Genomic DNA, 27,208 nt, shown 5'->3' with positions numbered 1-27,208 from the left:
GTGATCTTTTACGTCCACCCGAGAAAAGGAGCCTCGGTTTAACGTCTCATCCAAAAGACGGCACTACCAGCCTAGATTTTTGTGCTCAAGTCTCTGGAATGGGACTTGAACCCACAACCTCTGACGCACAGGCGAGGGTGCGACCAACTGAGTCACAGCTGACACTTTAAACCAATAAACTGGTTTATTTTACACGATTATACATGACCGAACAGAATACTGATTTCGCAGCGGGGGTGAGTTTTCACTTTTAGCGGCGAGCTGAAAATAGGCAGTAGCGGATGAGCCATCGGTTTTACAAACCACCCGATTTTTCTTTCCATCCTTGGAACCAACAAGTCCTTGGACACAAACCCCACCGCCCCGCTTTCTGCCTGACAGTAGAAGGTGGGGGGGGGGGGGAATTCAACCCCAACAAGTTTCACACAGATCCTGATCACTCATTAACATCAAAAAGAACAAATGATGAAAACGAAACGTTGCCTTTGTGAGGGGTCCAGCTCACTTTACCAGCGAGCATCACTGACCAACTGGCACCCAGTTAGAGCAGGAAGGGGGCACCCCAGCAAGGAGTGGGGGGGTGGGGGGTTAAAGAAAAAGAAATCAAGACCCTGGAAGGCAGACGATGAAATAAGAGATGAAGACTTGAAGCTGCCGTCAGTTCTCCCCCCCCCCCCCCCGTGTCCCCCATTAAGACGGACCCCCATCCAACGAGCGATTAATGAGGGGGGGAGGAAGAGGAGGAGCGAAACTCGGCGCCAACATCAGGCTGCGCAACACTGGCCGCAAAATGGCGGGCAGCGCTCGCCCGTGAAGAATGATCTGGAAAAGGGAACGGGCAAGACGGAGCCGCCGCCGCTCCCCCTGAGAAAGGCCCCAGGAGCCGGGCCGCTCTTCGCTGCGTGACTTGATCTACTCGCCCGCTTCACTTACTCGGAAGGGAAGACGCAGAACTCGTCGATGTCGCCCAAGAAGCTGAAGAGCGTCGTCAGCTGCTCGCTGCTGGCCACCGGGGAGATGTTGCTGACCTGCACGACGGTGGTGGGCATGGTGCGGCCGGGGGGGTGGGAGCGGGCGGCCGCCTCACACTGCTTGTGTGTGTGTGTATATCTATCTCTCTCTCTCTCTCTCACACACACCCCTGCCGGCTCCTCTCTCTCTCTCTCTCTATTTGATCTCCTTTCTCTATCTATCTATCTCTCTCGCGCGCGCTCTGCCGCCACTTGCCGATGCGCGAGCGCCGCGCTAGGCCTGTGTCCCAGCAGCCCCTGCGAGTGACTGGCACGCCCCCTCCCGGCTCAGCCCAGGAACTTCAACGCAGCGCCTCCTCCTCCTCCACAAGCGGTGCAAGCAAGCACTCTCCCCTATTTCACAACACACTCAGCTACGTTTATTTTTAAACATAAGCAACGCTTTTTGTTGTTGTTGTTGTTGCACCCTTAAGGTGGTGCAGGCTCGAAGGGCCTACTCCTGGCACCTATTTTCTAAGTTAAATGTTGCATTGCTTTCGTCATTGAAATGCTTTGCGAATTTGTTGATGCGAAGCCATCAAAATGATGAACGGTTTTGTTTAGAGTAGATAGAGAGAGAATGTCCCTTGCACTCGCCGGGGAAGGGCATAACTAGAGGCCATCAGTATAACATAGAAATCCAATCAGGAATTTAGAAGAAACTTCTTTACCCAAAGGGTGGTAAGAAGGTGGAACTCGCTGCCACGGGGAGTGGTTGAAGCGAATGTTTTAAGATGCATTGAAGGCGAACTTGGACAAGCATATTGAGGGAGAAGGGAACAGGGTTATGCTGATCAATTTAGATGAGGAAAGAGTGGAGCATGGCATAGCCTGTTTCTGTGCCTTTTTATCCTATGTAATTTTTATTTTTAACTAGTGCTTCACTAGTTGCACTTTGTTTAGTTTGCAGAAGTGGTGGAGAATGAGTTTTGTGTTGCTTGTGCAATGCAAGTCTCGAGACTCCCAGAATTTCTAGAACTTTCCATTGTTGCTCTAGCATTTTGGGGGATAATAGCCTGAATTTTGCAGTTGGTGGCGTTTCCGTAGGTACGCAAACTTCGTAGACATCCAACTAGAATTCGCTGTTACCTGATGGGGTACCCTCACCCCTTCTCAGCAAACTTGCTCTCTGATGTTGTGTACTCGAGAGCAGCATAATGGCCCAGAACCATTTTCCAATCCTCTCTGGCTATAGGTGTGGTGCTGGAGGACTAACATGGTACCTTTGTTTAAAAAGGGAGAAAGGGATAGATCAAATAATTAAAGGTCAGTCAGCCTAACCTCGGTTGTGGGAAAATTATTGGATAAAATTCTGAGGATAAATCTTCATTTAGAAAGACGGTCAGCATAGATGTGTTATGGGAAGGTCATGTCTGACCAACTTGATTGAATTTTCTGAGGCGGTAACAAGGACGGTCGATGAGGGTAGTGCGTTTGATGTGAATATGGACTTTAGCAAGGCTTTTGATTAGGTCCCACATGGCAGACTGGTCATGAAAGTAAAAGCCCATGGGATCCAAGGTAAAGTGGCAAGGTGGATCCAAAATTAGCTCAGAGCCAGGAAGCAAAGGGTAATGGTTAATGGGTGTTTTTGTGACTGGAAAGCTGTTTCAAGTGGAATTCCACAGGGCTCATTACTAGGTCCTTTGCTTTTTGTGGTATATATCAATGATTTCTTCTCTTAAGCAATCCCTCAGAGTCGATGTAGACTTGAATATTGGGGATATGATTCAGAAGTTTTCAGATGATACTAAAATTGGCTGGGTGGTTGATATTGAAGAAGAAAGCTGTAGACTGCAGGAAGATATCAATGAACTGGTTAGGTGGGCAGAACTGTGGCAATTGGAATTCAATCTGGAGAAGTGTAAGGTAATGCAATTGGGGAGGGTTACAAGGCAAGGGAATACACATTAAATGGTAGGACACTGATTCTACCAGTCATGGGAACAAAGGAAGCTTGGGAGTGCATGTCCACAGATCCCTGAAGGTAGCAGGCCCAATAGATAAGGTGGTTAAGAAGGCATACGGAATACTTGCCTTTATTAGCCAGGGCATAGAATACAAGAGCAGGAAGGTTATGCTTGAACTGTATAAAACACTAGTTAGGCCACAGCTGGAGTACTGCATGCAGTTCTAGTCACCACATTACCGGAAAGATATGATTGCACTAGAGAGGGTACAGACAAGATTTGAGGATGTTGCCTGGACTGGAGAATTTTAGCTATGACGAAAGATGAGATAGGCTGGGTTGTTCTCTTTGGAACAGAGGAGGCTGAGTGGCGATCTAATTGAGGTGTATACAGTTATGAAGGGCTTAGATGGAGTGGATAGGAAGGACTTATTTTGCTTAGCAGAAAGGTCAAGAACCAAGGGGCATAGGTTTAAAGTAACTGGTATGATGTTTAGAGGGGATTTGAATGGAATTTCTTCACAGAGGGTAGTGGGGCCCTGGAACTCATTGCCTGAAAGGGTGGTAGAGGTAGAAACACTCACCACATTTTAAAAGTACTTGGATGTGCACCTGAAGTGCAATAACCTACAGGGCTACGGACCAAGAGCTGGAAAGTGGGATTAGGCTGGATAGCTCTTTGTTGGCCGGCGCGGACACAATGGGCTGAAATGGCCTCCTTCCGTGCTGTATGATGTGCGGAAGCATACCTGGATAACGTGGGCCTGGGTCTCCAATCACTGGAAGCGCTAAGTATCCTCTTGACATATATGGGAACCAGCATCAGGTTTTTACAGTTCATTGTTCAATGGGATATAATAACTGGCATTCAGAGGTGAATAAAGTTAGTGTTAAGTTGGACATGATAACTAATACAAGGCAGAATAAGGTGACAGAGGAGAAAAGAGGGTGCTGACTGGCACCTGACCTGCTGAATTCATTCACAGAGCGGGCATGGTCAATGACAACAGCACCATACGATGACTTTAAAAGCTATAATGTCAGGAAATAAGAAATATATAAGTTAGATTTAATATTTTGTTCTTTGGGATTTAGTACAGTATTGCCCCACACAAAAAAAATCATCATAGGCAGTCGAAATTGAGGAAGACTTGCTTCCACTCTAAAAGTGAGTTCTCAGGTGACTGTACAGTCCAATATGGGAATCACAGTCTGTCACAGGTGGGACAGACAGTGGTTGAAGGAAAGGGTAGGTGGGGAGTCTGGTTTGCCGCACGCTCCTTCCGCTGTCTGTGTTTGGTTTCTGCATGCTCTTGGCAATGAGACTCGAGGTGCTCAGCGCACTCCTGGATGCCGGGAGATCGAGGCCCTGATAAAAGGACGCGGGGAGTCAGAGGAGCAACACGCCGTGAGATCGAGGCCGAAGGTAAAACAAAGAAGTAAAAAGAAATCGAAGTGTGACGTCACAGCCAAGTGGGTAAGTGATTGGTGAGTAATTTTTCTTTTTTCTTTATCTTTTTCTTATCAGTAAGAAACTTTTGGCATTGTTGCCAAATTAAGTTAATTTAAGGGTTAAGTCATGGCAGGAGAGTGCAGACCCATGTCATGCTCCTCCTGTGCTATGTGGGAAATCAGGGATGCTTCCAGTGTATCCAGCGGGAAGTGTATCCAGCTGCAGCTCCTGACAGACTGCAATGCGGCACTGGAGTCGTGCATGGATTCAGTCTGGAGCATCCGCGATGCTGAGGATGTCGTGAATAGCACATTTCGTGAGTTGGTCACACCACAGGTAAAGGTTACAAAAGGCAGATAGGGAATGGGTGACCATCAGGCAGAGCAGGAGTAGGAAGGTAATGCAGGGGTCCCGTGCGGTCATCACCCTCCAAAACAGATATACCGTTTTGGGTACTGTTGGGGAGGAAAGCAGCAGCAGCCAAGTTCATGGCACCATGGGTGGCTCTGCTGCACAGGAGGGCAGATAAAAGAGTGGGAGAGCTCTCATTGTAGGGGATTCTATTGTAAGGGGAATAGATAGGCGTTTCTGCGGCCGCAATTGAGACTCCAGGATGGTATGTTGCCTCCCTGGTGCAATGGTTAAGGATGTCTCGGAGCGGTTGCAGGGCATTCTGGAGGGGGAGGATAAACAGCCAGTTGTCGTGGTGGATATAGGTAAAACATGGGATGAGGTCTTACATGCTGAATTTAGGGAGCTAGGAGTTAAATTAAAAAGTAGGACCTCAAAGGTAATAATCTCAGGATTGCTACCAGTGCCACATGCTAGTCAGAGTAGAAATAGCAGGATAGTTAAGATGAATACGTGGCTTGAGGAATGGTGCAAGAGGAAGGGATTCAAATTCCTAGGACATTGGAACCGGTTCTGGGGGAGGTGGGAGCAGTATAAACTGGTTCCTGTCCTGCCCAGATGCAGACCGTCCGATGTCCTAGGGGGAGTGTTTGCTAGTGCTGTTGGGGAGGATTTAAACTAATATGGCAGGGGGATGGGAATCTATGCAGGGAGACAGAGGGAATTAAATGGGTGCAGAAGCAAAAGGTAGAAAGGAGATAAGGAAAAGTGGAGGGCAGAGAAATCAAAGGCAAAAATCAAAAAGGACCACATTACATCATTCTAAAAGGACAAAATATCAAAAAAACAAGCCTGAAGGCTCTGAGTCTCACTGCGAAGAGCATTTGTAATAAGGTGGATGAATTAACTAGCAGATAGCTGTTAACAGATATGATATAATTGGGATTATGGAGACATGACTCCAGGGTGACCAAGGCTGGAAACTCAACATCCAAGGGTATTCAATATTCAGGAAGGATAGACAGAAAGGAAATGGAGGTGGGGTAGTGTTGCTGGTTAAAGAGGAGATTAACGCAATAATAAGGAAGGACATTAGCTTGGATGATGTGGAATCCGTATGGGTAGAGCTGCGGAACACCAAAGGGCAGAAAAAGCTATTGGGAGTTGTGTACAGACCACCAAACAGTAGTCGTGAGTTTGGGAATGGCATCAAATAAGAAATGAGGGATGTGTGCAATAAGGGTACAGCAGTTATCATGAGTGACATTAATCTACATATAGACTGGGCTAACCAAAATGGTAGCAATACAGTGGAGGAGGATTTCCTGGTGTATAAGGGATGGTTTTCTAGACCACTATGTCAAGGAACCAACTAGAGAGCTGGCCATCCTACTGGGTGTTGTGTAATGAGAGAGGATTAATTAGCAATCTTGTTCTGTGAGGCCCCTTGGGGAAGAGTAACCATAGTGTGGTAGAATTCTTCATGAAGATGGAGAGTGACACAGTTAATTCAGAGACTAAGGTCCTGAACTTAAAGGTAACTTTGATGGTATGAGACATGAATTGGCTAGGATAGACTGGTGAATGATATTTAAAGGATTGACAGTGGATAGGCAATGGCAGACATTTAAAGATCACATGGATGAACTTCAACAATTGTACATCCCTATCTGGCGTAAAAATAAAACGGGGAAGGTGGCTCAACCGTGGCTAACAAGGGAAATTAGGGATAGGAAATTAGAAATCCAAGGAAGAGACAGATAAATTGGCCAGAAAAAGCAGCAAACCTGAGGACTGCGAGAAATTTAGAATTCAGCAGAGGAGGACAAAAGGGTTTAATTAGGAGGGGGGAAAGAGTATGAGAGGAAGCTTGCAGAGAACATAAAAACTGATTGCAAAAGCATCTATAGATATATGAAGAGAAAAAGATTAGTGAAGACAAATGTAGATCCCTTGCAGTCAGAATCAGGTGAATTTATAATGGGGAACAAAGAAATGGCAGACCAATTGAACAAATACTTTGGTTCTGTCTTCACTAAGGAAGACACAAATAACCTTCTGGAAATACTAGGGGACCGAGGGTCTAGTGAGAAGGAGGAACTGAAGGAAATCCTTATTAGTCAGGAAATTGTGTTCGGGAAATTGATAGGATTGAAGGCCGATAAATCCCCAGGGCCTGATGGGCTACTTCCTGGGATGCAGACTTGGATATAGTGGATGCATTGGTGGTCATTTTCCAACATTCTATAGACTCTGGATCAGTTCCAATGGATTGAAGGGTAGCTAATGTAACCCCACTTATTAAAAAAGGGAGAGAGAAAACAGGGAATTAGAGAGCGGTTAGCCTGACATCGGTAGTGGGGAAAATGTTGGAATCAATTATTAAAGATGTAATAGCAGTTGGAAAGCAGTGACAGGATCAGTCCAAGTCAGCATGGATTTATGAAAGGGAAATCATGCTTGACAAATCATCTCGAATTTTTTGAGGATGTAACTAGTAGAGTGGACAAGGGCGAACCAGTGGATGTGGTGTATTTGGACATTCAAAAGACTTTTGACAAGATTCCATACAAGAGGTTAGTGTGCAAAATTAAAGCACATGGTATTGGGGGTAATGTATTGACCTGGATAGAGAACTGGTTGACAGACAGGAAGCAAAGAGTAGGAATAAACTGGTCCTTTTCAGAATGGCAGGCAGTGACTAGTGGGGTACCGCAAGGTTCAGTGCTGGGACCCCAGCTATTTACAATATACATTAATGATTTAGACGAAGGAATTGAATGTAATATCTCCAAGTTTGCAGATGGCACGAAGCTGGGTGGCAGTGTGAGCTGTGAGGAGGATGCTAAGAGGCCGCAGGGTGACTTAGACAAGTTAGGTGAGTGGGCAAATACATGGCAGATGCAGTATAATGTAGATAAATGTGAAGTTATCCACTGTGGTGGCAAAAACAAGAATGCAGATTATCTGAATGGTGACAGATTCAGAAAAGGGGAGGTGCAACGAGACCTGGGTGTCATGGTACATCAGTCATTGAAAGTTGGCATGCAGGTACAGTAGCCGGTGAAGGCGGCAGATGGCATGTTGGTCTTCATAGCCAGAGGATCAGTATAGGAGCAGAGAGGTCTTACTGCAGTTGTACAGGGCCTTGGTGAGGCCACACCTTGAATAGTGTGTACAGTTTTGGTCTCCTAATCTGAGGAAGGATATTCTTGCTATTGAGGGAGTGCAGCAAAGCTTCACCAGACTGATTCCCAGGATGGCAGGACTAACAGATGAAGAAAGACTGGGTCGACTCGGCTTATATTCACTGGAATTTAGAAGAATGAGAGGGGATCTCATAGAAACATGTAAAATTCTGATGGGATTGGACAGGTTAGATGCAGGAAGGGGTCACAGTCTAAGGATAAGGGGTAAGCCATTTAGGACCGAGATGAGGAGCAACTTCTTCACTCAGAGAATTATGAACCAGTGGAATTCTCTACCACAGAAAGTTGTTGAGGCCAGTTCATTAGATATATTCAAAAATAAATTAGATGTGGCCCTTGCGGCTAAAGGGATCAAGGGGTATGGATAGAAAGCAGGAATGGGGTACTAAAGTTGCATGATCAGCCATGATCATATTGAATGGCCTACTCCTGAACCTATTTTCTATGTTTCTATCTCCACTTAGGGCAGTCTTGGGCCTGGGATTCCCAGGTGCTGGTGGGGATGTTGTACTTTATCAAGGAGGCTTTGAGGGTGTCCTTGAAACGTTTCCTCTGCCCACATGGGGCTCACTTGCCATGTAGGAGTTCTGAGTAGAACGCTTGCTTTGGGAATCTCGTGTCGGGCATGCGGATGATGTGGCTCGCCCATCGGAGCTGGTCGAGTGTGGTCAGTGCTTCAATGTTGGTCTCATCGAGAACACAGACAGTGGTGCTTCTATCCTCCCAGTGGATTTGCAGGATCTTGCGGAGGCAGCACGGGGGATACTTCTCCAAAGCTTTGAGGTGTCTTCTGTATATCGTTCAAGTCTGAGCCATATAGGAGGGCGGGTATCACTACTGCCCTGTAGACCATAAGCTTAGTGTCAGATTTGAGGTCTATATCTATGTCTTCAAACACTCTCTTCCTCAGGCGACTGAAGGATGCGCTGGCTCACTGGCGGCAGTGTTGGACCTTGTTGTCTATGTCTGCCCTTGCTGATAGTAGGCTCCCGAGGTATGGAAAATGGTCCACATTGTCCAAGGCTGGTGCCGTGGATTTTGATGAACAGGGTCAGTGCTGTGAGGTGGGTCAGGTTGGTGGAGGACTAGTGCAATGACATGACCAAGCTTTAACAGCAGGATTTCAATAAAATGTGTGGACAAAACAAACTAACAATTTAACTTGTGAGCTAAATACATGCCGAATTATGCTTGCGATCTTTTGAGGTATTCCCAACGCTGATGCAAACAGACCCTGTGCCTGTTAACATGAGCCGTAAAATTCTCGTGTGTAATTGTTGGACAGTTGGTGGCCAATTAGCCCAAGCCTGTGGCAGCAATTGGGATTGCCAAGGCATAGCGGATGATCAGTCAAGGCGTAACTTGACAGATCTCATAGTTCGGAATTTAGCACTCGTGCATGCGGAAAACCCGAACTTGCCGGCCATTTTAAAGGCGGTATGACTATGTACTCTCAGAATACGCCGTTATACCCATCTCAAATTCTGGCCCAGTTACTTTAACAGGTCTGAGCAAGCTATGGAATACAACAATTAAATAGTACCATTAACAATCCAAATTGTGCTACCTACAGTTGCTTTTTGCTAGCCTCTTGTTGAGTGTCTTTGGAGGATAGCAAAAAGCAACTGTGTTCACACACATCTCAATTCCCACATTACAACAATGACTACACTCAAAGTATTGCATTGGCTGTAAAGCGCAGAGACGCCTGGTGGTGGTGAGAGGCGCTATATAAATCCAAGGCCTAGATTTTTGCCGCGAAAACCCGGTCAGCGGGATTCTCGGTGACCTCTTTGCGGCACTTTTCCACGTACCGTCGGGGAGCGGAGCAGATTGTGTTTGCGTTGCACTTTCGGCTCTCTCGGGACCGTACACCATGCCCAGAATACCGATAGGGTCAGTGCAGTACTGCCAGCAACGGTAAGTATGAAGACCTGCAAAAAGGTAAGTTAAAGGTTTTGTTTTTAAATTATTTCTCAGTGATTTAGTAGGCAAGGGTTTTTGAATGTTGTGAATGTTTTTTTGCAATTTTTTTTTGTTTTTTCCCCTCTCCCAAGGCCTCTCTCGCAGCGCTACCAGCCCCAGACTAAAGTTGCCGAAACTCGCGGTTTGTGCCACGAATCCTCGCGCAATGCCGACTTTACCGATGTGTAAAGGCCAAAGGTTAGGCCTAAAAATGGTAACGCAGCGAAAATGGTAACGCAGCGAAAATGGTAATTTTGGCGAAAAACTACTGTTTTTGCTGAAAACCAAAAATCTAGCCCCAAATCTTTTATTTAATGATGATTGTTGAGAGCACAGATAAATTGCTGGGCTCGGTCAGAGTCTCACAATCTGTTGTATACACAAAAAACTGATGGTTACCTCCACTTATAAACTTCCAAATACAGAAAAAAAGCAGCATTCACCAGATGGGAGAGTTCCACAGGTGGACGCAGTAAACTGTCAAATTTGCAAATTATATTGATGCATGGTTTGATAAAGATCATCAAGGTACTTTTGATATTATACAGAATGTTAAATAACATATGCAATGTAATGTAGATATCTGAAGGCTCCTTCTCACACGACACTGTTGGGAGATGTAGAATTAAATCTAGGCTATGTTCTATCTCCTTTGGGAATATCAGAGGGTTCTGTTTTGAGGCAACTGGTTGGCTGTCAACAATCTCAACGGTTCCTAGAAAGACATTAGAAAATGGAGCTACCAAATCAATAAAAGTACTTCAGATAGAAGCATTCAGTGTGTCCTATGTCAACAACAACTGGCACTTTTATAGATCACAGAATGATGCATCAGAGGAGAGACTATTCAGCCCCTTGTGCCTGTGCCGGCTCTGGTAGAGCTGTCCAATTAGTCTTACTCCCCTGCACTTTCCCCATAGCCCTGTCATTCTTTTCTCTTCAAGTACTTATCCAATTCATTTTGAAAGTTACTATTGAATCTGCTTCCACCACCCTTTCAGCCAGTGCATTCTGGATCACAGCTCTGTGTGTTAAAAAAGTTCCCTTATGTCGTCACTGGTTCTTTTGCCCATCGCCTTAAATCTGTGCCCTCTGGTTATCGACCACTGGAAACAGTTTCTTCTCATTTACTCCATCAAAGCCATTCATGATTTTGAACACTTCTTTTAAATGTCAATATCTGCTCTCGAGATCAACCCCAGCTTCTCCAGTCTCTCCACATAACTGAAATCCCTCATCCCTGGTACAACTGTAGTAAATCTCTTCTGCACCCTCTCCAAGGCCTTGACATCCTTCTTAAACCATGTTGCCCAGAATTGAACACTATACTCTGGCTGAGGCCTAACCAGTGTTTTATAAAGGTTTAGCATAACTGCCTTGCTTATTGTACTTTATGCTTCTATTAATGCAAGGAGCCCATATACTTTAACAGCCTTCTCAACTTGTCGTGCCACCTTCAAAGACTTGTGGACATACATCCCCAGGTCTCTGTTACTGCACCCCTTTTAAAATTGTATCCGAGGCCATTGTCTTTGGTCCCCACCACAAACTCCGTTCCCTAGCCACCGACTCTATCCCTCTCCCCAACTTCTGTCTGAGGCTGAACCACACTGTTCGCAACCTTGGTGTCATATGTGACCCTGAAATGAACTATCGACCACATATTCGCAGCACAACCAAGACCGCCAATTTCCACCTCCGTAACATCGCCTGTCTCCGCCTCAGCTTATCCACTGCTGATGCACTCATCTATGCCTTTTTTTACATCTAAACTTAACTATTCCAATGCACTCCTGACTGGCCTCCCACATTTTACCCTATGCAAACTAGAGGTGATCCAAAACTCAGATACCCGTGTCCTAACTTGCACCAAGTCCCACTCACCCATCACTCCCTGAGTGCTCGCTGATGTACATTGGCTTCCAGTTAAGCAACGCCTCGATTTCAAAATTCTCGTCCTTATTTTCAAATCCCTCCATGGCCTCGCCCTGCCCTATCTTGGCAATCTCCTCCAGCCTCAGGGAGGGAAGGGGTTTAGGTACAGCGGTCCCTATACCCATGTCAGAATCATCTAAATATATGGAGAGAATAAGTGGAGCTAGAGCTTATTGCCTAGACAGCCGAATGCATGGCCACCAATGGTAGGGTGAAGGGAGTGGGGGATGCATATAATGCCAGAGTTGTAGGATTGCAGAGTACTTGGAGGTTCGTAGGGTTGAAGATAGTTAAAGATAGTTTGTCGGGTTGGAGAAGATTACCGATATAGTTAGGGGTGAGGCCATGAAGGGATTTAAAAACAAGGATGAGAATTTTAAATTTGAGGTATTGGGGAACCAGAAGCCAATATCCGTCAACGAACACAAAGATGATGTGTAAGCACGACTTGGTGTAGGATAGGATGATATCCCAGCCCTATATTGCTACCAGATCCTAGCTCTTCGCTTCCCCGCTCCATAATCTTGCATTGCGACCTCAATATTTCTGCATCCCACAACCAAACCATAAACAGTTGCAGATCCACCAACCCCCATTACAAAAAGATCCCTTGCACTGTTCAGACATCCCAGAACCACTGCAATATTCCCACTGCTTTGAATCCCCATCCCAGTTTCTTAAACCCAATGACCTTCCATTCCTTAACACTTCACCACAGACACCCTCCATTTCCAGAGTTTGAGACTCACCTCACTTGTCCTAATCTAAGGTGGTCCTTTCACTCCTACTACACATTGATATACCCTTTACAGTATTCAAAAACAACCTTCCCATATTCCGAGATCACAATCTAGTTTCCAATGCTCATAGACCCCAGCCTTCTCAGTACTACCAAGACTCAGTACAAAAAGGCACAGTACTCCAAGTGTGGTCTAACCAAGGCTCTACAAGTTTAACATAACTTCTCTACTTTTCAATTCTATCCCTCAATTGTCCTGGCCAATATTTATTCCTCAATCAACAAAAAAAGATTATCTGGTCTTTTATCACATTTCTGTTTGTGGGAGCTTGCTTGTGCGCAAATTGGCTGCCGCGTTTCCGACATTACAATAGTGACGACACTAAAGTACTTCATTGGCTGTAAAGTGCTTTGAGACGCTCAGTGGTCGTGAAAGGCGCTATATAAATCCAAGTCTTTTCTCTAGAAGTGAACCTGTCTTTTGTTTGCTTTTTAAAAAAAATGGCCTTATTAACCTGCATTGCTACTTTTAGTGATTGGTGTATCTGTACCCCAGATCCCGGTGTCTCAACCCTATTTAGACACTTATTTTCCAAGGAGTATATAACATCCTTATTCTCCCGACCAACATGCACCACCTCACACTTAACTATATTGAAGTTCATTTGTCAATTACACACCCATTCAGCAAGTTTACAAATGTCTTCCTGTATTCTGTCCTAGTAGTCCTCTATATTAACTACACCCCCAATTTGAATTCAAACTCAAATTTTGAAATTGTACTTTCGATTCCAGAGTCCAAATTGTTCATGTAAGTTGAGAAGAGGTTCCACCCAGCACCGATCCTTGTGGTACACCACATCCATCTTTTACCATTCTGAGTAACTACCTTTAACCTCTACTCTGGATAGCAAGTTGACTACAGAAAGAAAACATTGTCCCACAACTCCACATGTTCTGACTTTAGTCATGAGTCTACTATGAGTCTACCTTATCTAAGGCCTTTTGAAAATCATGTCTACAGCATTATCCTTATCTATCCTTTCTGTTACTTCTTCAAAGAATTCTGTGCTGACTCTTATGTTTTCAGTTTCTAGAGGGTTTTCTTTTACATCTTTGAATAAGAATTCCATTTTCTTTTGTACCACCGACATTAAACTTACTGGTCTATAGTTCCTTGGACTTGATCTATCTCACTTTTAAATACAGGAATCACATTAGCTGTTCGCCAGTCATAAAAAAACATAGGAAATGGGAGGAGTAGTAGAAGACCTATGACCTCTCGAGCCTGCTTATTCATTCAATATCATGGCTGATCTTCGACATCAGCTCCAATTTCCCGCCCTTGATTCCTTTAGTGCCCAAAAATCTATCGATCTCATCCCTCTGGGGTAGAGAATTCCAAAAATTTACAACCGAGTGAAGAAATTTCTCCTCATCCAAGTTCTGAATGACCGAACCCTTATCTTGAGACTATGACCTCTAATTCCAGCCTCTTAGAGAGCTTGGCATGGTAGATGCTAAGAATTTTATATGTTTCAATGAGATGGCACTATTGCCTCTTCGAATGAATTTTTATAAATATGCAATAGTGCCTCTGCTATCTCTTCCCTAACTTTTAATATGCACAGATGCAGTCCATCTGGACCAGGAATTTATCTTCTAAGTTTGATTAGTTTATCAATTATCACCCCCTTTCTATCTTAAATGTCTATATCTTTTTGATTTCTTCTTGTAATATCACGTCCACCATGTTAGTCTCCCTGTTAAATACCAAAATAATTATTTATTATTAAATTTATATGCAAATTTAATTTTCTCCAGCTGTGTTGCAGATGTGGCAGTTTTCTTTCTGGCATGCTGCAGATTACCCTAGCTGACATGAGATAGAGTAGACTAGGCCTATATTCACTAGAGTTCAGAAGAACCCGAAAGGCGATCTCATTGAAACATACAACATTTTTAAACAGGGCTCGACAGGGTAGATGCAGGGAGTATGTTTCCCCTGGCTGGGTGTCTAGAACCAGGGATCACAGTCTCAGAATAAGGTGCTGGCCATTTAGAACTGAGATGAGGAGAAACTTCATCCACTCAGAGGTTGGTGAATCTTTGGAATTCTCTACTCCAGAGTGCTGTGGAGACTTAGTCATTGAATATATTCAAGACAGAGATCGATAGACTTTTGGATATTAAGGGAGTCGCGGAATATAGGGATAGTGCAGGAAAGTGGAGTTGAGGTAGAAGATCAGCCATGATCTTAGTGAATGGCAGAGCAGGCTCGAGGGGCCAAATGGCCTACTCTTGTTCCTATTTCTTATGCTCTTATGAATCCTCCTTGAAAATGAGGCAGTTGCTTTTTTAAGGATGTTCCCAATGCCAATCGTGCCGGCACAATGAGCTCATAAGGGACATACTTGGAATTGGTTGTAAACTCCAGCAATGATTCGAGAAGAGTTCTAGGATGCCAGTCATCCAATTGATTGCAATCACTTCTCTTTACATCTGCTCAAAATCCCAGAATGCTGAAAATAAGAGCACAAAACACTCTGGCTTCCATTCTAGCCCAACAGAAAGATCATCCATGTCAACTGTTGCCTAAGCAATGCCCGTTGGCACTCAATCAGCAATATAAGGTGAACTCTTTGTACAATAGTCAAATCACTAGATAGTGATTATAGCCACTTTTCCCACATTTCTACCTGTTTGAACTCTTTCCTGGAGGAATTTTAGCTTAAACCCAGATGGAGCATTTTTCCATACAGTACTTCGAACACACAAGATGAGCTACCTGCTGGGAATCAAAATAAAATCCCCCCCCAACTAGATGTACCCTTTGACACCATTTCAGATTTCCCAGTTACCATGTCAGTAACTCTGGAAAGGATTGCAGTCACAGGTGGGAACAAAGCCACAAAAAACTCATCCAGCTAACACATCCGCTCAGTCAACTCGCAGTATGAAGGAGAAGCTTAGCCGATTGAAAGCTATGGGAGAATTGTGTCCAGAAGTCAGGAAAATAGCTATTGCCTTTCTTGAATCCAGCAGAGCTTGTCACAGAGTTGGGGGAAGCCGCTCCAAGTTTCATGGGGCTAGTCATGGGGCTAATGAGCTTATCAAAAAACACAGGTAGACCAATTCTATGGCTGTGTGGAAGAGATGGCACCTATTTTAACTAAACCATCCACATATTCAAACAGGCTTTCCATTAAGATATTGTGCTATGGATCCTCTTTAGGAAGCTTCTAAGAGGAGAACAGTCAACTGATACTCTAACTATTGTATGTTAGTGTTGGTGATTGAACTTAGCAGTTGAAGAAATCTGGTTGTAGGAATAAACTTTAACCAGCATCTAAAGCTTTGCTCAAAATAACTGCTTTGGTTGATACCAAAAACTGCATTGGAGGTGATAAACCTCTAATCAGGTAAATGGAAGCAGTGCGTACACAAGTAGAACTGACATTTGGTAACACTATTTCAATTGCAAACCTGAAAGCTGGTCAGATCACTGTTCAAAACTGAAGGAGGTTCTGTATATTCTTGAACAATTCTTGCACCTACTGCCCAGCTCTATCAACCCTACTGAAAATTGGCTTGGTCAATATTGAAGTGGGGCTCAAATCCATAACTTTAAATCAGAGAGATGCTACCAACCAACCCACCAAATTTTGCCAGGGTTTATAGTTCAAACCAAGATGGTTTGAACTGGTTCATCAGATAGCTTTCTTCACCATGACAGGAAATCGCATGGCCTTTTCTCTAATTCAGACAAAACGGAAAATCCTCAACCACACAAATCTGAACACAACAATCCCTCAAGCCCCTGTTCTGGCATCTCTATGCAAAACATCCATAAATGATTATTGCAACATCTCTACTGCATGTTCAGCATTATGGACATTAGCTTGGATAACAGACTTAATGACCAGAGACTTGAACTGCAGTTGTTCACTGATTATATATAAAATATGACACCCAAATTCATTAGATGCTTAAGTACCTTCAGTAAACCTTTAAAAATAGCCAGCTATTCCAAAAATCCAAATATTTAGACCTTAGTGGAACAGGCATCTTACCTTATATGGGTGACTTTCTATGTCCAATCTACATCTGGAGGACCACAGAGGACATTTAAGCAAGTTGTCAAAACTTTTCTATTATATGGGTCCTATACAGATTCATGGGTCTATATGCCATTGAGCTAGTCCAGGCCAATGTGTGGCAGACTACACAGGAAGAGAAAGTTAAACCCTTAGTCTTTCTAGATTAATCTACCAAGTGAATACACAATGTGATTTTCACGGACACAAATTCCCTGGTATTTGGTTGATTATTTGCTTATGTGGAGATGTCTGAAAAGTACATTTAGTCTGCACATCCTGCATGTTGAATTTGAGAAATGGAAGTTAATCCGCTGGCCCCCAAGTGAACAAGCTGGCCCATTAACCTCAGGTTTCTGAAAACTCCCAAGGCTCTGTGGAATAGTGCCAAAGGTGCCATCAATTTCTATGCCAATGAACACAGTAATGAAGGAATTACAAGTTATGACTAACTGTAAAAAGTCAGTCATCTAAACTGGAGAAAGTAGTAAAGGATGGCACCATAAAGTCAAAGAAGATTCTTTCAGTTTCCTAAACAACTCATCTGAGGGAGCTCTGCTCCTAAATTTGTTGGGAGATTTACGGGATATTGCTCATATGGCCAGAGCTTCCCAATGGGTAAGGTTTTCAATATCATTTCAGAATCAAGTCCACAATTGGAACCTATTATGAAGCAAAAGCCAAAGTCTGTAGTAATCCTGCATAAGTGTAATTGATTGGAATTTTGTTTCACATATTTGCTACCTACGTTGGATGCTTGTAACTAGTGCTGCGAGAAGTTTGAGCACGAGGGCCCCCAAATTCCTTATCCATGCACAAAGGTTGGTGCAGAACATCTCTTACCAAATGCACTTTTGGATAAGTACTCTGAGAAACTTGTGCCTCCAAATCAATTCCCATGTTGATCTAAAGCTTGAACATTTCTCTGTGGGTGTGGTACCCAAGGCTTCAGCATGGATAACAGACTTTGGACATGCTTATTTTAAGGATAATCTTCTACAAGGTAACAGTTGCTTTGAGCTCACTTTCCAAATTTGGAGCAAACCTAACAACTTTGTCATGTAATCAGTTACAGGGAAGGATCTGTAACATTCCACATAAATCTTTAAACTTAGAGCTGTAATCAAATAGAAGCCAGTAACAAATGGATTGAAACAGATATTGTTTCATAGACCAAAGACTTTTCTATTATATGGATCCCATATTTCGGCCCATTGTGTCCGCACCGGCCATCAAAGAGCTATCCAGCCCAATCCCACTTTCCAGCTCTTGGTCCGTAGCCCTGTAGGTTACGGCACTTTAAGTGCAAAACATTAGGGGGGAAAAAAGTTTTGCGTTTTTGTAGACCACCACTATACAATAGAACTTGGTCTCTCAATGTGATGAATAATGAACGTACTTTGCTGACAATAGGGTGTTTTCAAAACTAGAGAGAATAGGAAGATTCTATGGCACTAACAATTCTATCATCTAACAAGGGAAACTAGAGATTCCCTCTTCCTCCCAAGTTGGGGTGGGAAGGGAATAGAAGGCATTGTAGGAGATATATCAGTGGGTTAAGACTGCTTCCCACCATAGAATTTTACAGTAGGGAAGGAGACCATTTCGGACCATTATGTCCGCGCCAGCCAACAAAGAGCTATCCAGACTAATACAAAAGCAAAATACCGCGGATGTTGGAATCTGGAATAAAAACAGAAAATGCTGGAAATCTCAGCAGGTCTGGCAGCATCTGTGGAGAGGAAGCAGTGTTAACATTTCAGGTCGATGACCCTTCGTCAGAACTGGAGTGTGTTCGGAAAGAATAGATTCTTAACAAGCACTGAAAGGGGGAGGGGAAGAAAGAACAAAAGGGAAGGTCTGATAGGTGGGAAGACAGGAGAGATTAGAGAGACAAAAGGGATGATGGCCCAATTTCAAATGGTAATGCCAGAAAAGAAATACTGTCCTGCTTGTTGATTGAACTAGAAAAACATTAGTCAAAATAGGGTGTGAATGGTGGGATAATGACCAACTGCCATTAGAGACAAGGAAAGAAAAAGAAACAGACTGAGGGGGGGGGGGGGGGGGGGCGGTGCAAAGATTGGCAACGGTTACGCTCTGAAATTTTTGAACTCGCTGTTGAGTCCAGAAGGCTGTAAAGTGCGGTTCCTCGAGCTCACGGTGAGCTTCGTTGGAACAGTGTCAGTGGTCAAGCAGAGAGGGGTCGGAGTGGGAATGGAGTGGAGAATAAAAGCGACAGGCGAACGGATACTCAGGGTCACACTTGCGGACTCAACGGAGGTGCTCCGCAAAGCTGTCACCCAATCTACGCTTAGTCTCCCCAAAGTAGAGACCACATCGTGAGCAGTGAATACAGTATACTAAATTGAAAGTAGTACAAGTAAATCGCTGTTTCACTGGGAAGGAGTATTTGGGGCCCTGGATAATGGGAAGGGAGGAGGTAAAAGGGCAGATGTTGTCTTTCCTGCGCTTGCACGGAAAGGTACTGTGGGAAGGGGAGAGGGTGCTGGGGATGACTGCTGAATGGACCAGGGTGTCGCGGAGGGAGCGGTGCCTTCGGAATGCTGAGATGGGAGGGGAAGATGTGATTGGTGGTGGGATCACGCTGGAAGTGGCAGAAATGGCGGAGGATGATCCGTTGAACATGGAGGCTGGTGGGGTGAAAGGGGAGGACAAGGGGAACCCTGTCATGGTTCTGAGAGGGAGGGGAAGGGGTGAGAGCAGAGGTGCGGGAAATAGAAGAGAGCTATCCAGACCAATCCCACTTTCCAGCTCTTGTTCCGTAGCCCTGTAGGTTACTGCACTTCAAGTGCACATCTAAGTACTTTTTAAATGCAGTGAGGGTTTCTGCCTCTAGCACCCTTTCAGGCAGTGAGTTCCAGACCCCCACCACCCTCTGGGTGAAAACATTTCCCCTCAAATCCTCCTACCAATTACTTTAAATCTATGCTCCCTGGTTCTTGACACCCTCTGCTAAGCGAAATAGGTCCTTCCTATCCACTCCATTTAAGCCCTTCATAATTGTATACATCTCAATTAGGTCTCCCCTCAGCCTCTTCTGTTCCAAAGAGAACCCAGCCTATCTCCTCTTTCCTCATAGCTAAAATTCTCCAGCCCAGACAACATCCTCATAAATCTTCTCTGTACCCTCTCTAGTGCAATCACATCTTTCCTGTAATGTGGTGACCAGAACTGCACGCAGTACTCTAGCTGTGGCCTAATTAGTGTTTTATACAGTTCAAGCATAACCTCCCTGCTCTAGTATTCTATGCCTCGGCTAATAAAGGCAAGTATTCCATATGCCTTCTTAACCACCTTATCTACCTGGCCTGCTACCTTCAGGGATCTGTGGGCATGTTCTCCAAGGTCCCTTTGATCCTCTACACTTCTCAGTGACCTTCCATTTAATGTGTATTCCCTTGCCTTGTTAGCCCTCCCCAAATGCATTACCTCACTGATAGTTTATCTGAAACAAGGTATGCAGGAATTAAATTTGGATTTGAAAACAAATATCCTTTTGCTTTTAGTGGGAGGTGCCAAATCACTTATGTAATGTATGGGCTATATCCAAAATAGTTTTTTTTATATTATTGTGGTACTTTTTGAAGAGTTGCTTCAACTCAGTGTGGTCCCCAAAGAGGTATACCAGAGTAGGAGAGACGAGCACTAACTGGGCATAAGAGCCAGAAAGGATTGCTCAGATAAGGTGGCGAAAGACCATGGGAGGCTTTGAAAACAAGGATGTGAAGCAGATAAATGGAGGGTTCAATACTGGAAAAGGGGTTCAATTCAATGCTACATGGAAGATGTATAGATCGGAAAAAATTATTTGTTAAATTGTGTACACTGACAACTTCCTCATATCCTAACTAATTGATAGAACATTGATTAACCAATTAAATCCAATAATCCAAGATGGATGTATTCAAAAAACAGCAGCACAAAATTTACATGTAAAAGGCCAAGTATCAGTGACTGGAAGAGAAGATTGTATGAGCTTTCATTTACCTTTGACTGATACCAATGTTTTGAGGCCTTTTAGTTACGCTTTTGGTCAATATTGGAAGTGAGTGGTGCTGATTAGATGAAAAAAGACACAAGGTCATCTTGCATTAAGATATAGTAAAAATTAAATTTTATTTAACTCATGCCGAGATAAATGAAGTAAGATAAACTCATGTTAGCACACAGTGCAGTATAAAATCTACTGCTGTGTAAATAGCACAAGCAGAATTATTTCTGTCTCTTTGGTTCATCATAAATTTGCCATCTTGTGGTACAACTGGTCATAAATTTTCCATCTTCGAGGCTATCTCGTGCTACTACTGTATTTTCTCACTGTTGTACAGAATTGTAATGGTGAGATTCTCTCAGTACAGCACTTACCAATACAAAATTTCACAACCTTTCTCTGTATGAAATTACATGTTTCTGCACCTCCAGGACTTGCACATTAAATGAACTGTGCTCGCGCAATTTTTGTGTGTTCCGTATCTTTTCACAGAAGCGTGTTACCCGTGATTTTGCGGATCAGGGGTCACCCCACATGCGCAGTGACTTGAAGAGGAGGGAGAGAGAGTAAGAAGGAGCAGCAAGCTAGTCGATAGGCAGTTACTTTAAAAACATATTGCAGAGTTAAAAAATATTCATAACTAATAATTCTACAGTTTGAATAATAAGTCATTTTACAAAGCAAAAATCATAGAAATATTATGGAAATGCTAAAAAAAAAATCAAAGTGCAGGAACATCGAAAAAGACGGGAGGCTGAGGACGCCTGCCTTCGACGAGATGGAGTTACCGGCCCTTTGAGAATATAACAGAGAGGTACTCCGAGCTAACGAAGAGTGGTCATGGAAAGCCCCCCCTCCCACCCAAAGGAGTACAACAGGATATGGGACGAGATCAGGGAGGTTGTGTCCTCCAAAAGTACCGTGGTACGCACCAGGGAAAGGTGCTGAAAGAGGTGGAATGACCTGGTGAGGGTCGCAAAAGTAATGATTTTATTTATGCACCCCCCCATGTGCCATATAAATGTAGTTTCCATGTCACACGGATGATATTTATTTTAAGGTTACGGCGATGTATTCGTGCTTTCAGGCAATGACAAGAAGATCAACGCAATATTTTGTGTGTGTGTGTGTGTGTCTGCAATGTTAAATGGATTGAAGATTTTTTTTTTTAAACTTTGATTTACTTTACTTTCAGAAGACATCTGCAATAGCAGCCGATCAGCGGCGTATGGTGGGGGAGGACCCACAACCCAGGAGCCTCTAACTGACATCGAGATCCGTGCCCTGTCCCTGGTTGGGGATAGCAAACGCACTATCGGCATTGGAGCTGACCCACTCACACAAAATGGTAAGTTGAATAAAATGCAATCTGTTGCAGTCCTCTCGACATGTAATGTAACTGTAATGTTGGCCTGATGTAATGTAATGCAAGTTTATTGCACTGTAATGTTGGCCTCATGTGATGTACTGCAATGTTGGGGGCATGTAACTCATATATGTATTGTCTGTCTGCGATATGTAATGCAGTACTGCAGCAATGATGGACATTTAAGAAAGATTGCGATAAGTCACTGTACTGTGTACTATGTAACCCTGACCCCTCCCCTGGTGCTTAGCTTTTTTAAATGTTATTTTGTACTTCTAGACTCGGATGATTCAGACCACACTGACAGACGACAGACCCAGTGTCTCCATCTCTGGCGTAACCCAGCCCTCTCCCGACTTCACCACTGGCAGAGATGGTGAGGAAGAGGAGTCAGTGGAGGTGAAACTGGAGGAGGATACATGATCTCAATGTGGGACAGCTGGAACATCCTCCACCAAGTCTGTATTCAGGGGATTCCCCCAGGGCTCCTCCGATTCTGCGGGACCAAGCAGTGCACAGCAAGGCGCCCCCCAGTGTTGCAGCGCCTTTGACACAGCAACGGAGGTTGGTGCGGGAAAGATTCGGTTGCTGTAGGTGTGTACCAGGACGTGGTGCGTCTGTCACAGGCCAGCGTCGACATAGGTCAAGAGCCGTTAAAGGCCATGACTACGAAAGCCGCAAACATCTCTGCTCTATCAGAGCAGCAGTTGGAAAATACGACACGTATGATCACCGCGAAGGAGCGGACCACCGATGGGATCAGATGATGACGAGGACCGTCCTTGTCCTCCTCCACAACAACAACAAATGCTCAATAAACCTTCTCACATCTTGTTCCTCCATTAGACAGGTAGTCAGCAATGAGATAGTACAGGCCCCATTCTTTTTAAATCTCCACAATATTTTTCAATGAAAAAATGTAACTAAAATGCCTTCTAAATAAGTTACTCAGTAACAATTAAAATATCTTTTCCACTATAAATCACACTGTAAAATCACTGTACACCTCAGAAATACAGAGGTGCTGCTTTAAGCTGACTGTTCCAGATTTCAAAATGGCGGCTCCGAGCACTATCACCCATTCCCACCCACTTAACATAGCGTAAAACCACCTCTTTCAGGACAGTATGCAGCTCCGGTGGTGTGTCAGCTGTATGCAATGAAAATCGGACTTTCTGGGCGGTATAGGGGCAGTCCTGCATGGCGGACGTTGCATACCGCTCAGCAGTAGGTCAATGATGAATATTCCGTTGAGCGGTATGTTGGCGGTATAAAGATGTTTTTTGACCAAAATCGCATTTTTGGATGGTATGTGGGCGGTAGGTCGACCAATTTCGGCCATTAAATCTAGTGTCCATTGCACGGAAATTCAATTGAAAGCTATAGTTTAAGATAATAAAAACCTTCCAAATCAAAGATTTAGAAACTATCTGGAATTTATAAATAAGACTGAAACGGTGGCTTAATTTCAAAGTTTTTGTTGAAGCAATATGCTTTTAACTTACAAAGCGGTTTATAGAGTTCACTTCATATGGTTCACATAACAATGGGTACTGCTTAGATAATATTACAACCAGTGTTTTAGTGCAGTATAGAAATTACTTCAAGATTTAAAAAAAGCACAAAATGTGGTCAAGTAAGTGATTGGAATTTTTTTAATAAACCACAATAGGAACATAGAGAAGCCATTTGCATTTTTGTAAAGTGAGTGGATTTATAAATCAGTTTCAGTTGTCAGTGGGACACAGCGATTTTGACTGATCACTTAAGATTTCATATACATCAAACTGCCTTAGTTCAAAACTAAAATTATACAAAGTAAATCAAATGGCGAAGAGCATTAGTTTACCCTAATTACCGTAGATTACGTCAGAAACCATCTAGTTATATACAAAATGTGGAATGTTGAACAAATGCAGCTCTTTTCAATCATTACAGACTTACTCAAAATAAAGGCAATGGTTCAAAATATATCAGGAATACAGTGTTACTATGGGGACCGAGTTAAGTACAGTGGCTGCTGCTGGTTCATTTAAATTGCTTGTAATCAAGGACGTGTTCAACTATATACAAAAACGTTAGAAAAATCCAGCCCACAAGAAACCATCTAAATAAATAAGTTACATAATAAATATGAGGGAATGTTTAAGACTTTTCAATTTATTTATAGTTGACTTACACAGCTGAATTACACCTTTCATGTATTGGCCATCAGCAGCAACTTAACGCTTAACAGTTACTTAAAGCACCATTGGCCTTGAATCAAACATGGACTTCTTAAACCGGCTATCAGTCAAAAATATACATTTTAACCTTTATGTAAAACAAAGTAGAAATGAAACAGAAACTAATCAATCCTCTTTCCCCAGTCAGAAATGTTGTAGGATATGGCTTACTATAGATGAGTGAAATTATATTTTATTTTTGACAAGTAGCTGGCATTACATCTATTGTTAGAATCCAGTCCATCCAATGGACTTATTGATAAAGATTTAAATTTGGCTGCGAAATAGTTTCTCCAGATGATATGAAATCAGTCAATTCCAAATATATCAGGTTATCTGAAAACAAAGTTCCTGATTTAAATGTGAAATAAGCAAGCTCTACCCACCAAAATGTCATTTGAAAGTGCATATATTAATGCAAAGGTTTCAAACAGCGGTATTTTTATCACCAGGTTCATGAAAGGCAATTCTAGCTTGAAAGAAAACTTTTAAAAAACTTCAATGCTTACCAAGAGGCTACTTCATTGAAATATAATTTACTCTGTATATATTCTGTTACAGTATTACCAAGCAGCTGACAGTATTATTCCCCATCAGGTCAAATAATTTTTTTTAAGAAACTGTTTCCACATCTTTAAAAACCATGCCTTAAACTGTGGGTAAAAATCTTTTAAAATAGAATTTGTAGTCAGCAATCAATGCAACTTGTGACCTTGCATCCAACTTAAAAAAAGAAAATCTTCAAAGTCCTCCACACACACAACAAACTTTTATACAGTTTACTTTAATGGGAATGCCGCTACCAGTGATCAAGAAACACAAAGCCACTGTTATGAGCTGCTGCGACATACAGAAAATACCCAAGCAAGGTTTTGTTTTTGCTTATATACACACCAGTATTTCTGCTAAACACTCAGAGCTACTTTGATAAATTTGGTTCCAATGGTGAGGAAAATAGCCTTTAGCACCATCATGGGAGTATTTAAAGGGTTTCCTTCAAATAATTTTTTTAAGAGTGAACATTTTATAAAACAACTCAACTGACTTAATGCTATGTTGGTATAGGAATTCTGCAGGGAGTTGAGATTTTAAAAACCAGATTTTCTTCCCCTAAATATACATACAGTATTGCTTCTTTGCACAGTTTGAATTTGTATTAAAAACTTAGTTCTTGGTCTCCTATGGCACTTTTACTATGATGCACAAAGTTGAACAATATGCATCAGTATTGTTAATTATATCCATTTTTAGTAAAGATAGAAAGGTATTTTTTTTTTTAAATGTTGGCCAAATGCACTAGAAATGATAAGTGTAATAAAATAACATCCTCATACAGTAACAGGCAGCATAACCACAATCCTCTATCTTTGTAAAAGCACTAAGAAACCCTTTAATAACTGTTCTTTAAGAATCCAATTCACATTTCAGAACGATCTTATAGTAACAGATCTTCTCAGACAGGCAGGTTTAATTTGCTCTTCCCTTCCCAATCCATCTTTGAATTATGACTCCTCCATCATTAAACCACATGATCACATACTTACTTTGGTAACCTAGCTCCATATTCAGTTCTACCACATTCTCCAGCAAGGTCACTTAATTGTATAGGCTCAAACCATTCACTTACCCATTCGTCTAAACAATGTACACACATCCATTTTCCAGCTCCTGTACATCTTACCCAGTGGTTTCAGCGTTCAACAATTATACAAAGGTGATTAAAAATAAAGGCATACATCTATGGAACAGATAGCCCTGCCACCTGTCCATGAGCTAAAATCAGGCTCACTACTTAAGCCTTGTACAATTTATTTAGTAATGTATAAGATTATCCAAAAATAAAACCTAAAATCTGTACAGGAAAGCACACAGGTTTGTTCATATTAAGAGTGATTTTGATGTTTACTATATTAATTCTTCACCCTGCAATATTTGCTTCTATAACCTATTTCAGTCCCTGCATCCACACCCCTACCATTATACAGAGTGGTTGTGCCCCTTATACCAAAGCTCTACATTGCCAATACATTACTATACAGCCGAAACTCAACTGACCATTTTAACCAGTCCATTGACCCCCTTCCCCAACTCCCAGTAAAAAGTGATATCAGCTGCATTTTTTGCTACGGATTTACTTATAAAAACTGATCACACTGGTTGATTTCTTCTTTCTCCATGATTCACATCATTAGGATGCAACTTCCCTCAGGATAATTAAGTCCACTGCATTCTGGAAGGTTTTTAATAGTGACACTGCTTGTCCATGCTCAATATTAACGAAATTGTACCCATTAGCCTGTAAAAGAAGTATATCTATTAATAGAAAAAAAATTCTTTTTAAAAAAAAATACTATTTACAAACAGCAAAATTAAATCTAAACCTGTAAAATCAAATCTAATCACCTGCAAAATTGTGATTCCACAATTCTACTGAAATTAGAATCTATTTTATTTGCCAGCCATGGTATAACGAAAATAAATGATGCCAAATTTAAAGTATCAATACCCCTTTCTAAAGATTAGTTATTAAAATGCAACAGTCTGATCCTTTGTGGATATTTTGAAAGAATGAGTTTCAGTGCTGGCATAAACAACTTGTGTTTAAACAGTGTCTTTAACATAGCGAGTGCCCTAAAAGTGTTTTACTTGGGGTTGGTGTGGCAGGCTGGGGGGGGGGGGGGGGAAGCAAAAGAAAGATACTGAGCTATGGTGGGAGAATCCTGTTCACCACATTACAGGAAAGATGTGACTGCACTCGAAAGGGTTTAGAGGAGATTTACAAGAATGTTGCCTGGACCGGAGAATTTTGGCTGAGGAAAGATTGGAGATGCTGGGTCAGTTTTCTTTGGAACAACAGGAGGCTGAGGGGAGATTGAGGTGTATAAAATTATGAGGGACCTAGATAGAGTGGATAGGAAGGACCTGTTTCTCTTG

At 42.7% G+C, this 27,208-nt stretch overlaps 2 protein-coding genes and 1 long non-coding RNA gene across 9 annotated transcripts in view; 1 reads left to right on the top strand and 2 right to left on the bottom strand.

Annotated features, from left to right (window-relative positions):
• Positions 1-1,263, bottom strand: part of srek1 (splicing regulatory glutamine/lysine-rich protein 1) — a 74,684-nt gene extending 73,421 nt beyond the window's left edge. For both annotated transcript variants that reach the window (XM_070879436.1, XM_070879444.1), the window contains exon 1: positions 934-1,263. In XM_070879436.1, the coding sequence (XP_070735537.1) occupies positions 934-1,049 (116 nt within the window). In that variant the 5' untranslated portion in view covers positions 1,050-1,263. The remainder of the gene's footprint in view (positions 1-933) is intronic.
• Positions 746-24,877, top strand: LOC139263411 (uncharacterized). Of its 2 annotated transcripts, none has more exons than XR_011593142.1 (3): positions 746-1,050; positions 21,879-22,031; positions 22,329-24,877. It is a non-coding gene; the product is annotated as an uncharacterized lncRNA (long non-coding RNA). The 2 variants fall into 2 exon arrangements; XR_011593141.1 differs by having other exon boundaries at positions 747-1,041.
• The window catches only part of erbin (erbb2 interacting protein), a 280,745-nt gene continuing 277,223 nt past the window's right edge, over positions 23,687-27,208 (bottom strand). For all 5 annotated transcript variants that reach the window (XM_070879386.1, XM_070879413.1, XM_070879395.1 and 2 more), the window contains one exon: positions 23,687-26,570. In XM_070879386.1, the coding sequence (XP_070735487.1) occupies positions 26,463-26,570 (108 nt within the window). In that variant the 3' untranslated portion in view covers positions 23,687-26,462. The remainder of the gene's footprint in view (positions 26,571-27,208) is intronic.

This window comes from Pristiophorus japonicus, chromosome 1, assembly GCF_044704955.1.
Source record: "Pristiophorus japonicus isolate sPriJap1 chromosome 1, sPriJap1.hap1, whole genome shotgun sequence".
NCBI lineage: Eukaryota > Metazoa > Chordata > Chondrichthyes > Pristiophoridae > Pristiophorus > Pristiophorus japonicus.
This window is presented reverse-complemented; position numbering and strand designations above follow the sequence as displayed.